Below are 12972 nucleotides of genomic sequence, written 5' to 3' on the forward strand. Positions count from 1 at the left end.
CCTCCTCTGCTGGGGGCCCCCAGAAAACAAGAGCCCACCTCCACTCGAAAGGCTGGGCCCTGCCCTGGGAGCATGAATGCTTAATTCTGGGATGGGGACAGTCTTGCCCCATAGTCAAGGGGACCCCCAAGATCCATTCTGGCCTCAAGCCCCTCTGACACCGAGAGTCAATGGAGGTTTGGCAGGTGGAAGGTCTCAGGCTCCAATACACACCCCCAGCACGGCAGCTGACATTCGCCTTGCACCCGTTCTCCAAGTGCATGTAGATGCTGTTGCAGAATAAGTCACTTAGGAGATGCACTAAATTAATCCTACCTGCCATATATTTTTTTTCTCTCTACAGCTATTAAGACTATAATTATCTTATTGAAAAAAATTTTTCTGATGTTGAAAGGGATCCTCATACTCAAAGGTTAGGCACTCTGAGAATGGGAGATGGGAAGGACACGGGCACAGAAGGCGGCCCCCTCCTGAGGACGCCCCTGAGCCGCACCAATCCTGCCAGTACCGACTTCTCTGATGGCGTGGCGCAGTCCCACCTGTGTTTGGCCTGTGCTCTCTCTCTCTCTCTCTCTCCCTGCACACCAAGCATCCGCTGCCCTGCCCTGGCACAAGGTTAGGGCCTTCTCTTGGAATGGGGGTCTACATAGTATTGAACATGTCAAGAGTCTTAAACATGGACCCTTAAACAAGGGTCTTAAATCTTCCTGGATCTCAGTAAAAGTTAAGTCTGCTCCAGGGCCAGGCAGTGCCTTCCAGCCCAAGCTCCAAGTTCGTTTTAGAAACAATCTGGGAGGACACCTTGGAGACAGGTTGCTAGTAGTACCCAAGCAAAAGATGAGAGAAAGGTACACCGTAGCACTTCTCAAATTTTAACATGCATAAACGTTACCTGGAGACTTTTGTTAAAATGGACATCCTGATTCCATAGGTCTGGGTGGGGCCCAAGATTTCTGTCTCTAACAAGCTCTTTGGTGATGCTGATGCTGGTCCTCACACCAGGCTGAGAACAGCAAGGTGTAGACCCCTGAGCTCAGACGAGTGTCCCCTGGAGAGCAGGCCTGACTGATGGCACTGTCATGCATGACGTGGCCAATGGAGCCAAGCACTGCTCCTCACAGCATGACAAGAGCATGCAGTACAGGGACATGGGGGCCCCTGAGGAGTGAGAAGCAGTAGCCGTGGCCAGCCCCTGTCCTCACTTGGCAGGAGGCCAGTGGAGCAAGTTTTGGGCAACCGTGCACAGCCCAGACGGCTTTTATTTGAAGACGTGAAGCCCTACTTCCATGGCGGATTTCCAGCCGGGCAAACATGCTCACCCTAAGTGGGTAGCTGCTCACTCATCTGCAGAAGGTCAGCGCTGAGGCTGGCACCTGTGGGCACTGGCCGCTTGCTACGAACGGGTCACTCTACCTGTCTGGTGAGGCTGCCCCCGAGGTTCATGGTGCCAGAGCCGGATTTGTTGGTCTGCAGCCACAGCATCACCGTGGAGGTCAACTTGTAATGGGCGGTGCGACCACTGGATTTCTCCTGCGGGGAGGAGACAGAGATCAGAACCCTGGGCACAACCTGAGCCAGGGAGAGCCTGAAAAGGCCCCCTGGATTCAGAGTCGGGCGCGGGCAACCTCGCACAGCCCAGACGGCTTTTATCTGAACATGTGAGGCCCTACTTCGAAGGCGGATTTCTGGCTGGCTACACACGCTCACCCTAAGTGGGCAACTGCTCACTCATGGGCAGAAGGTCAGCACTGACCTTCCCCAACATGCCCCTCCCCAGGTCATTACCACGAATTACCTTTCTTACAAAATTCCAACTTGTTTTTAAAGGGACAGTATCTGTAATCATGTGTACGAAGTTCTTTTGGGAATTTTATCATCAGTGACTACTGCAGTCCTGACTTATCTTTGCCCAAGGCTTCAGGGCGTTATGGGAATTAGCAGGTGTTTACACATCACAGTACTCTCCCCTGCACCTGCCAGAGAGTGTGGCCGCACTGGCGAGCCATCTACACGCAGTGGCCCCAGCCGCCAGCTGCTGGGGAGGCTGTACCTGCACTTCCACCACGTGGATGGAATCCCAGCAGCCCTTGATCTTCTTGGATCCGTCTCCAGCCTTCTTTATGAGGATCACTCCAGCAAAGCCATGATCCAGATCCCAGAGGTAGACAGATGAGACGCCGCCTTCAAAATACCTGCAGGAAACAGGCGCACGTGCCCATTAGCTGGTGAGTTACAGATCATTAACCCAGGTCTCAGGCTGTCGTTTGGCAAAGATTCACCTAAATGTCTGTCTAGGATTAAAGGCCCTCCCTGCAACGGTCCCAGGGCTGATCCTTGGATGTGTTCTGATCGTCCTGTGGTTGGGGGAGGGGTGCAGCATCCTTTGGGGCTGACAGAAAGGACCCGGGCTTAGGAGTCATAAAGATGCACCTGAGTTTGAGCTCTGCCACCTTCTCTAGCTTTGTGGTCTTCGGCAAGCCTCCCACACTTCGCTGAGCGTCCCAGTCCTCCCAGACAAAGGTGCAGCACAGGGTGTGACATCAGTGGACAATCCACTTTTTTCTTTCTTTTCTTTTCTGTTCTCTCTCTCTCTTTTCTTTTTCCTTTTTTTTTAAGAGACAGGAGTACAGTGGCCTGATCATAGGTCACTATAGGTCACTGGAACCTTGAACTCCTGGGCTCAAGTGATCTTCCTGCCTCAGCCTCCTGAGGAACTAGGACTACAGATACATGCCACCAAGCCTGGATAATCTTTTTTATTTTTGTAGAAATGAGGTCTCACTATGTTGCCCAGGCTGGTCTCAAATTCCTAGTCTCAAGCAATCCCCAACCTTGGCCTCCTGAAGTGCTGGGACCACAGGCGTGAGCCACTGCGCCTGGCTGGTATTGCTGTCTGTGGGGTAGCTATTTTACAGGGAAAGTGAGGGAAAAATACAACTACAAACTCCTCCCTGCCCGGATCCTTCTAGAGCCTGGGCAGACCAGGGGTCCTGCTGGTCTTTCGGAGCAACTTACTACAAGACCCTCGTCGGAAATGAAGCTAAGCTTGGGACAGAGCTTCCTACTCAGATCTGAGTCAATACGGAAACATTTCTTACAAAGGCCAAATGGAAGAGGGAAGAAAAGGCTGGAGGAGGCCAGGGAACCAGGCTGGGATCCCGAATCCAAGCTACGCAAGCCGACTGTCACGACGGAGGCTGCTGTGAGTGCAACCTGGGGAGTGCAGTCAGCCGACGTGGTGCCTCCAACGCTGCTGGGAGCCAACTGGAACTCCGAGAACTCTCACCTCTCGTGGCTGGCACATTCCTTATCACAAAGTCTGTGGCCTTCTGGACTTTTGAGCCCGGCCTTTTGACTGAATGAAAATTTTACAGAACAAATCCTTTTAATGAAGGGATTTGTTCTGTGAAGTTTGGATTTGTCGAGGGACTGCACTTGGGGACCTGGAGGGCCGCATGTGGCCTTGGGGCTGCAGGTTCCCCACCCCTGGCAGGGTCTCTCTGATTCCAATTAATCCCTGAATCAAAGGTACAGCAGGCACGTTCTAGAAGTGCAGGGTCCTCAGACCCGGACAGCCAGGAAGGCAGGCCCCATGGTGCATGGGGTGGGCACACCCAGTGCCAGCTCCAGCACCCCCCGTGCGAGCTATGCTCACGCACTCATCCATCCGACAACTGTTTACTAAAGGCTACCAGCGACTGGCCCTGTGAACGCAGCGGGGACATCTACTTTACAAACAGACTGTTGAGAACAATATAGGAAAGCAACGACCCTAACAAATTATTGTTTTCATTGTTAAAATTAAATACTAAAAATTAACATGTATCTATGGATTATGGCTCAATAAAGTTATTATATAATAAATGTTAATATTTAGAGAATGTGGGAGAATATATGTAAGATTTCTTTATACTCTTTTTTTTTGCAATTTTACTGTAACTCTGAAACTATTTCAAATTAGTAAGTTTTTTTTTTTTTTTTTTTTTTTTTTAAAGAAAAGTCAGTATGTGAAACATGCCCGAGTCTAAGAGGCAGTCGTTGCAGAAGCAAGGAGCCTCGCAGGGCAATGACAATCTCCTGCCGCTAGTAAGACTCAGGGTGCCCGGCTGTTCTGTCTTCTTGCCCTAAACCACTGTGGCCCCCTATCCTCGTACCCTCCCCACCAGGGTCCCCTTAGGCAGGCGGGGGCCAGCCCCCTGCCACAGGGCCACATTCTGCCCCATTTCTCTGTCCCGCTCACACTACCCACTGTGATTAAGCTGTCAAACTCACAACGGTGTCCCCCACTGGCAAGTGGGCTGCAGGAGGGCAGGTCGGGGCAGGCCTGCCTGGCTAGCGCAGGAGCCACTCAGGGAGCATCTGTGGGCTGCAGTGTCAGGTGCCAGATGTGAGCTAAACGCTGGTCAACAGCGGAGAATGGGGAGGGGTGTGGCTCTGGACAGTCACAGCACAGGGCAGTACTGAGAGGGAAAGGACGAGAGAATAAACAGACACCCTGTGGGGCCCAGAGCTTGGTGCCATCCTAGGTGACCTCCAGGAGTCGGCCAAGACTGGCACTCGGGGACCCCACTGTGGGAGATAAGTTCTCTTGCTTCAAGTCTCTCTCCAAACTCCTCCTCCGTGGGGCAGGGCAAGGTAAAGAGGTTGGTGTTCGGTTTAGGTCCCAAGGCCCTACCTCCCTCCACAGGGCCAACCTACAGGAGCTGGGTACAGACCAGCCCACTCTGGAAAGCTCCCGGGACACGTGGAGATGTACTGGTCACCTTGCGTCCCTGAGGTCCTCCAGTGCACAGATGACGCGCACCATGGGCTCCATGAGCCCTTCTGGCTCGTTCTCCCGGATTCTAGAGAGCTCCTCAGTCTGCAAGTTAACTTAGGAGGCACATCAACACCGAGGCAGGAGCACCCCAACGGGCCTGCTAGTTACCCCTCCTGCTGGCGACAGATGGCTTCGTTCTAACACACGGGTTTCCCTTTCAGTCGGCTTGTAGGGACAGCAGCCCCACATCAAAAGGGGGGAAAAACCCCAACTTTAAAACTGTGGCTTTTCTTGTATTGGCAGAAGGGATGGGCTGATGATTCCTGCTTTCCTTTGGCCGTCCTGGAAGGACGTCGTTCTTGTCCAAGGCCTGCTCTGCTGTGTGCAGAAGCCTGGGGAGCGGCAGGGTCAGGCTGCCCTGGAAGGTGACCAGGAGGAATCCTGCTGGCCTGACAGCCCTCGCCAACACCATCCAGCGACCAGTTCAAAAGCACCAGGTGGCCTAAGGTTGATCCCCCTCAGTCCCATCCCTGAGCATCCTGTTTCTTCCAGAAAAAGAAAACAACGAATGGCATTAAAGTTTTATAAGGTGGAACTGGCTGTTTCCACGCCAGCATCCCACCCTGTGGCCCAGCTCCCACTCCGGGCGGCTTCTCCCTGGCCGGCCACATCGACCAGGTCTAAAGTTTCAAATGCCGGAGACAAAGGAGGTAAAAATGCAAACTCTATTATGACCTCCTTGTGGGTTTTTATTTTACCCCAAATTTAAAAACTTATTGTAAGAACATTAAAAAAAGGAAATTTAAAAATTAGTCCACAATGCCATAAATCAACTTATCCCATAAATCTGCTTTTTCCAAATTCCCTGTCTTTGTCCAGATGCACAGTTTTTATATGACCATATGCACAGCAATAGTACCATGCTGAGTTCAGCTTTTTTCACTCGGCACAGAATCGTTAGCACTTTCCATGGAGCCACATGATGTCCAGGACATCGTTTCAGACAGCCAGGACGGTATTCCACTGGGGTCTCCTAACTGACAGCTGATTGGACTTTTTATAAGGAACGATGGCAGCATGGTTGGAGGCGATGCTGTTGGTCTCCCGCTTTGAATCTGTTCCCTCTCTGAATCGGGGTGTGCCCAGCGGAGGCGAGGCAGGCGTGCTGAGACCTGGCCTCTGCAGGGATGGCCCAAACACCACAACGTTCAAGAATGGACTTGCATTCCAGTCACCGAAAAGGATCTCCAGGGACTTGAGCGGCCACAAGTCTCAACCTGATCTTCCCAGACAAAGGGAGTAGAGGCCTGAGCGATTAGAAAGGCTCTTTCAGGATCTGGAGCACCAGCCTCTCCGGCAAGTGTCGTCAGGACGGCTCTGTGCACGACCGGGTAGGAGGTGACTGCGGGGCGCGCAGACGGTCCCCCTACTACATGGTTTATGGCTTTGTGCTGCGCGTGAAGCATTAATTAAAGAGGGACCTCAACAAGTTTTTGAAAATTTATTTTTACCTACTGTACTTTGATCATAATGACATGAAACAAGGAAAAAAATAATTTTTATGTGGTTCACATTTATGAGTTTTTACATAAAGGCTTTTGTGGGTATTTTAAGAATGTGCTAAAATGTTGTCTGAAACCACATAAAGCTATCTGAGGAGTCGCCCGCCAGAACTAACAGCACACACATGGAAGCACTTTAACTGGCCTTTGTATATTTAATGAGTCAAATAGTATTAATATTGTTTAAATGCTAACATGCCATTTCAATAAGGTGGCTCTGCCGTGGCCAGCGCCTCGCTCTCAGGCCTTGGACGTCCAGGTGCGTGGAGGACCAAATGCGGGCCGTGGGCAAGCGCCGAGAGCAGGCTGCGGGGGAAGTGCCCTGCCCTGCCCTGCCCGGCTTCTGCCCACGCTTGGTAACTGCAAAACCCAGCTCTCCAGGTCGCCTGCGGGACCACCACCACAGCTCAGCGACCCGGGCTCAAGTGGGAAAGCCCAGAGAGTTCCCATGGAAGTCTCTGGGCAAGTGGGCAGCATGGAGAACCTTCTTTTAAATGCACAGGCCCGAAGAGAAGGGCGTGGGCTTTTCTCAGGCCTCCTACCTAAATGGAAAGTCAGGCGGCAGGGGCTGAAGTCCAGGCAGTCAAGAGGGTGAATGACACACCCAAATCAGGGCTCCCGTTAGCAGGACAACACAGGGACAATCTCGGGAAGACCGTGGAGAAGTCACCTTGGACAAGTGTCGAACTGTGAAGTGTGTGTCTTGGGGGAGTGGGTGGGTACCTCGGAAGATCAAGAGTGGGTGAAATGACAGATCAGCCCGGGAATGATGGGGGGCAAAACACTGGTATCACCTCTTTGCTGGTGTCCCCCAAAGAGCTACCTCCTCCAACTGATGCCATCGGTTCCACTTACAGTCTTGGTGGCTTTCAAGATGCCCAGAAAAGATTAACGTGTTTTTTTTTTTCCTAAGACCACTCAAGTGCAGTAGTGAGAAGGGGGAAGGAGTATAACAAGGAGTTCAATGTGTAATTGACTGAACAATGAACAACCAAGTGAGATAACGCGTCACTGCCTTCCGACCAGCCAAGATGAACGTTTTTTAAAGCAAATGAACAGCAGAGAATTCAGACAACTGGGACTAAGGCGATGGGACCACTTGGGGTTAGAATCCCAAGTCCTGCCATTTGAAAAATAGTATGTTGATTACAACGCAGATACAGGTTTCATATACTCCAAAGGATCGGCAAAAACCAGGGGGCACTGCTGAGCAGGACCTCAGACGCACGGTCTGGCCGTCCATCAGCATAGCCAATGACACTTAAACATCTGGCTGAGTTTATTCTATGGCGTTGGCTAGATCCCTAAACTTGGATCAGCTAAAAGCCTAATGTGTCAGTAATTCTTTTCTTCTCAGAGTTCCGGGTTGTGTGCCCTTTCCCCATCTCTCCCTGAAAAATCATTCTTCCAGTCAAATAACGTCATAGTCACATACATAGATTCTATGTCCATAACTCTTCAACCACAGGACTTCTGGGAGAGAAGGAGAAAAAAGAGAAAACATAATACTTCACACTCAAAATGACCTACTTCACAAAAGCAAGAAGAAAAGAAAGTATTTCGGCTCCAAAAGCTTTATGGGGTGTTTGAGGCCGAGGTGTGCACGGAGACCCAGGATGGAAACTTGTTCCGGGAATCTGAGCTGCAGCTATGAACCGCCAATTCCCAGGCCTGGCCGGCGCCAAGCTGCGAGCAGCAGGGAGGACGGGGCTGGAAGGGACTCTGGGGTTGGCCTTTACTCCTTCCTTTCAAGTCGCCTCCTGGGAGCGTGGCAGGATTCGTGGTTCGAATGCAAAGGCTCCCAACAGGTAATGAGTCACATGCCACAACCTGCCACAGAAGAACCAGGGCCAGGACAGACCTGCCGGGAGCAGGGCTTCCCAGCACTGGCCAAGAAACTCTCTCTGCGGTTGTTGGGTTCACTCTCGGCCATCACCGGGTGGGCCCCTTCACAGGGCTGGGCTCAGCCCCAGGAGGCTCGAGCAGACTTGGACCTCTGGCCCCAAGGTGAGCCCCGCAGATGCCGGGATGGGTTTTTCCCCCTGTAGTCGGCTTTATTAAGCAAAGCTAGGGGAAGGCCAGGAGTATTTACTTGGCACCAACACGGCACCAAAGACTGTTCTCTCATTTGTAATATCAAAGGGCTGGATCAGAGGCCGGACGGGAGGGGCTCTCCCAGCTCTGACTCCCGGATTTGGTGGCTGCACCAGGGCCTGTATGAGGCAGACTGAGCGCTGCAGGGCAGGTTCCTCACATCTCAAGTCTCTGCCAAAGCTCTGCTCACACACCTCTGGTGACAGAGAACTCACTACATTCCCAAGGCAAACATTTCCGTTTTAAACAATTCAAACTGTCCTCTCTGGACTTGAGTGAAAACGTCTACCTACTGCCTTCTGGAACCACACAAAGCAAGAACTGAATGCCCTTTCCCGACCTAGTGCTTTTAAACAGCTAAAACTGGCTCACACGCACCCCGAGATTATTCTTTTCCGGCCTCTCATCCTTACATTCTTCCCCTAGGTCCCCATACCTGATCTATCCTGCTCCTACACACGCTCCAGGTCGCCAGTGTTCTTAAGGATACAAGAACGGAAAACAATGCCCTCAGTGTGAATCGATGTGCGGAGACTAGCACATCTCTTGGCATAGAAGCCACTTCTCCCACGAGGACCCGAGACGAAATTAGCTTTCCTGGTGATCACACCTCACCCGTACGGATACACACTGAGCTCCCAGTCATCTCGAATGGATATTTTTTTCTTCTGTGCTGTCATGAAATCGTCTCTCACATCCTATGCTTGAGAACTTGGTATACCGGGTCGGAGGGTGTCACCCTCCGCTCAAGCTGTTAAGTATAATTCTCAGGGACACGGCTTTAACATTTCGACGTATCTTCTGGGATTCTGAATGTGCTGTCATCTGCATCCTATCCAAGCCGCCCTTCCCTGGAGGTCCCCATGCGTGGGATACACGTGAAAGCATGAGGCAACGCAAATGAGCACATCACCGAGTTCCAGACCATGCGGACCGGCTCTCTGTGCTAGAGAATTCCAAGACTCTCTGGAAAGAGCACTGGCAGCCAGAGTGAAGGCTCCTGTGCAGAAACGGTGCGCTAGGAAGCGGGGCCACGGTCTGGGTGCTTCTCTCACGCTGGGGCACAGTAGCAAGCCGAGAATGCCCACAGCCTCTCCTGGAGCTGAGGGACCTGCTGGGGCTTATGAGGGAGAGACAGGAGGGAATACATGAGCTGGGGTTGGCTGAAATGCTATTAATGGCTAAGGAGTTCAGGGTAAAAATTTTACAATGTTGGTGCAACTGAAACAAGTAGAATTCCTCTATTATCTGGTGCTAAGCTAGGAACACTGGCCCTCAAAATGTCCCAAGTTTTGAAATTCCACAAGATTCTTCTTTTCCTATCCCGTGTTTTTTCCGTCGTGTATACGGTCTGTTCTGCTTCTGAGATCGCACCAAGTAGTAACAGCGAGACCCGTGAGAAATAAATGGCCATGAGGGACACTGCGCTGTGTCTGGTGCTTGGTCACTCGGGTGTTAGTTCACACAGAAATGATGGATTTTATGGCAAAGAGAGAGAACAAAACCCACAGGCAGAGCTATTCCACCAGCGCTGAGGTTCTGGCCCAAAGACAATACCTTCTTGTTTCCTCCCAGCCTGAAAAGGAAACGAAAATCCACAGCTATCAGCGGTAGTTTGTTTTTCTGATCATCCTTAACATCCTTACAACATAAAAAGGGCAGCCGGCACTCACAGGTGGGAACAATTTAATTCCACTCCAGGAAAAAAAGAAAACTCTCCAATTTGCTCGGAGAGGCATCTAAAACCTGGCCCCCTTCCTTGCAGTGTAGACCAACACTCCTTTCTTGCCTGTTGGCTCCAAAGTGGCCACCTTTGAGAAGCTGCGTGTATCCCCTGTCCAGCAGAAGGTGTGGGTGCTGCCCAACAGGCACAACTGTGCAGAGTCCAGACTGCTGCACACAGCACACGAGAGGCTGGGAAACGTGGGCTCCCTTCCTTACGCCAGGTGTCCCAGCCCCCATTCAGGGTGCCTCCAGAAAACAAGCTCGTGCAAACATGAGGAAGACCATGGAACAACAGGCCGGAAGTCCTTGCCGCTCTGCCTGCTGGCAGAGTAAGCACTCGACGACCCAGTGGCTGCTGGTTTTCATCAGGCTCTTTCTCTCCAGGCTCAGGAGAGAAGACAACCCAGCCGGGCCCTGAACGGCCAGGAAGCACCACTCAGAAACACGAGGCGCTGCTTGCTGCGAGAGCCCCCCACCCACAGCCCGGGGGCTGGACTTGGCTCCGCACAAAATGCAGAAAGATCAACACTTGGCTCTGGGCGGGCCACGTCCAGATCTGATGCTGAAACCCGACTGCCCTTGTTTGTGTGTTGAGACCAGCTGTTTTCACCACAGTCTAAGGAACGTGGCCCAGAGTCTGACTGTGGACACAGGACAGGTATTCGGCGGAAATTCCTTCCAGTACACACAGGTGCAACAATCCCCTGAGCAAACATACCAATCGGCTTAGGCATGTGCGACTTTAATGCCAGTTGCACTTAGAAGTGCACATCTGGACCGCGGCTGCCGCACTTTATAGCCTCTCTTTACGAGGTTTTTATTTTTTTACTTAAAGAAATAATGAAGGCTCTCTGGAAACAATGGTGCTGCCGGCGTAGCCGCCAATCTAGCTCTGGAATCTGACCGAACCGTCCACACTCAGCACCGCCACGACCGTCTTTTGTACTTTGGACTACGGGTGACACTACTGCTAGCCCCATGTGGCCACCTTGTGAGAATGCCAACAGTCAAGACGTTCTAGGGCTTCAAAGCCATCACTCTCATTCAAAGCTGCTGTTTTTTAAGAACCCATTCTGTGTCGGGACATTGCATACATTATTTTACAGTTAAGAAAACTGTAACCCAGAGAGATCAGGAATGTGCCCAGGTCACAGGGCTGAGAAGTGGGGACCCGGGAGTGGGCGTCAGGTCTGGTTGGCCCAGAGCCAGTGTTCTGTCCCCATGCCAGGCTGCCTAGCCATCCTGAGACATCCCAGCTGTGGTGGGAGGTACCTCCTGGAGCACACGCCGCCTCACGGTGCAGAGAAGTCAGGGAAGGAGAGGAGGCCTGGACGGCCCGCAATCGGGCACACCACCGAGCACCCTGCACTGGAAGTTCTGGAAAGAATTCCCTGCTTCAGCACTGCAGGCTGAGCCTCTGCAAGACCGCCTGTCCCCAATGCTCACACCAAGCAGCTCTCCACGCGCCTGGGCTGCAGCTCGGCCCGGGGAGCACAGGGCCTCCGGCAGGACAAGGAGCCTGACCACGGGAGGGGGCTGGCCCGTTTCCAGGGGGGGTTTCACCCCAGCCACCCAAGTGTGACTGTGTGCCATATGGTTACAGGAACCCAAGAATTCTGGAGGCATCAGAGTCGCCAATGCTGACTCAGGGGATGTTTATGAGTGAACTTGTTTTCTGCACACTCCTGGTTTCCACTTAACTTTCTTTTCGCAGATGAAAATCAGACAGCACAAACCAAGGCCTGTGGCTTTCGGACGCCAGATGAAGGGTACCTGCAGTGAATGCTCCAGTCACTAGCCCCAGGGCAGGGGCAACATGCAAGCCTGTCCAGACCCACTCTTCAGGGGCCCTAGAACCTCAGCAGATACCCCCACTTAGGAGGAGAGGTCATGAAAAAGCTGAAACTCACCCTGCAAGGGCAGGGAGCAGGCTCAACTCTGCTCCCCCCAAAGCTGAGAGGGCTCCCCAAGACCTGTCTCCCTAGCCAGTGACAACAACACAACTGAGGTGAGCCTGGGTTTCCCCATCAACTGCTTCCAGCACTTTCACGTGAGCCCGAGGCTGTGGCAAGCCAGAGTCCCCCAGCAGGCAGGCGGGTTCAAAGAGGCTCCCTGCACACACGGCTGAAGATACAAATATGTGTTAAAACTCGAATGCTAATTATGCTGCTGACAAGCTGAAAGCCAGAGGTGATGTCCCTGCCTTTACCCTGCTGCTCCTGGAGCTCAAGGTGTGCAGTAGGTGGTGCCCTCAGGCTTGTCCCCATGTGCCCAGGGTGCCACCCAGAGGTGTGCACCTCTCCTCACTGCCATGTCCTGCTCTGGCCTTCACTGACCACAACCACCCTGGGACCACCTCGGGACTTGGCCCCTGTGACTCCTACTGCCCAGAGCACGGTCCTCCCCCTTCAGGTTACATGGCTGTGCCTGGGCTCCCCCAGCCCACCTGAGGATTGGTGATTCGCTAGGACTCACGGGACTCAGCACAGCTGTGCTCATGGACGAGATTTGTTACAGCCAAGGACACACAGCAAACTCAGTCCAGGGAAAGGCACATGTGCTGAAGCCCAGAGAAACCAGGCACAAGCTCTCAATGCCCCCTCAGTGGAGTCACACAGGACGTGCTTAACTCACACAGTGACGAGCGATAACTACATGTGTGAAGTGCTGTCTACCGGGGAAGCCCATTAGGGACTCAGTGCCCAGGGTTTCATTGGTAAGCATCCTCTACCCGGCACACAGTAGAAGTTTGTGCACCGTGAGCCACTCTCGTCAGGGAATGATGCCGACCACGGGCCAACCCTGCAAGCACCCTCGGAAGGGCAGCGGTCT

The 12972-nt window shown here is 52.6% G+C and overlaps 1 protein-coding gene across 3 annotated transcripts in view; it reads right to left on the minus strand.

The window, feature by feature from the left end:
• CAPZB (capping actin protein of muscle Z-line subunit beta) overlaps positions 1-12972 on the minus strand; it is a 131838-nt gene that overhangs the window by 15012 nt on the left and 103854 nt on the right. For all 3 annotated transcript variants that reach the window (XM_069479427.1, XM_069479426.1, XM_069479428.1), the window contains exons 5-6: positions 2051-2192; positions 1414-1530 (exon numbers count right to left, since the gene is read on the minus strand). In XM_069479427.1, the coding sequence (XP_069335528.1) occupies positions 1414-1530; positions 2051-2192 (259 nt within the window). The remainder of the gene's footprint in view (positions 1-1413; positions 1531-2050; positions 2193-12972) is intronic.

Source organism: Eulemur rufifrons, chromosome 8 (assembly GCF_041146395.1).
Source record: "Eulemur rufifrons isolate Redbay chromosome 8, OSU_ERuf_1, whole genome shotgun sequence".
NCBI lineage: Eukaryota > Metazoa > Chordata > Mammalia > Primates > Lemuridae > Eulemur > Eulemur rufifrons.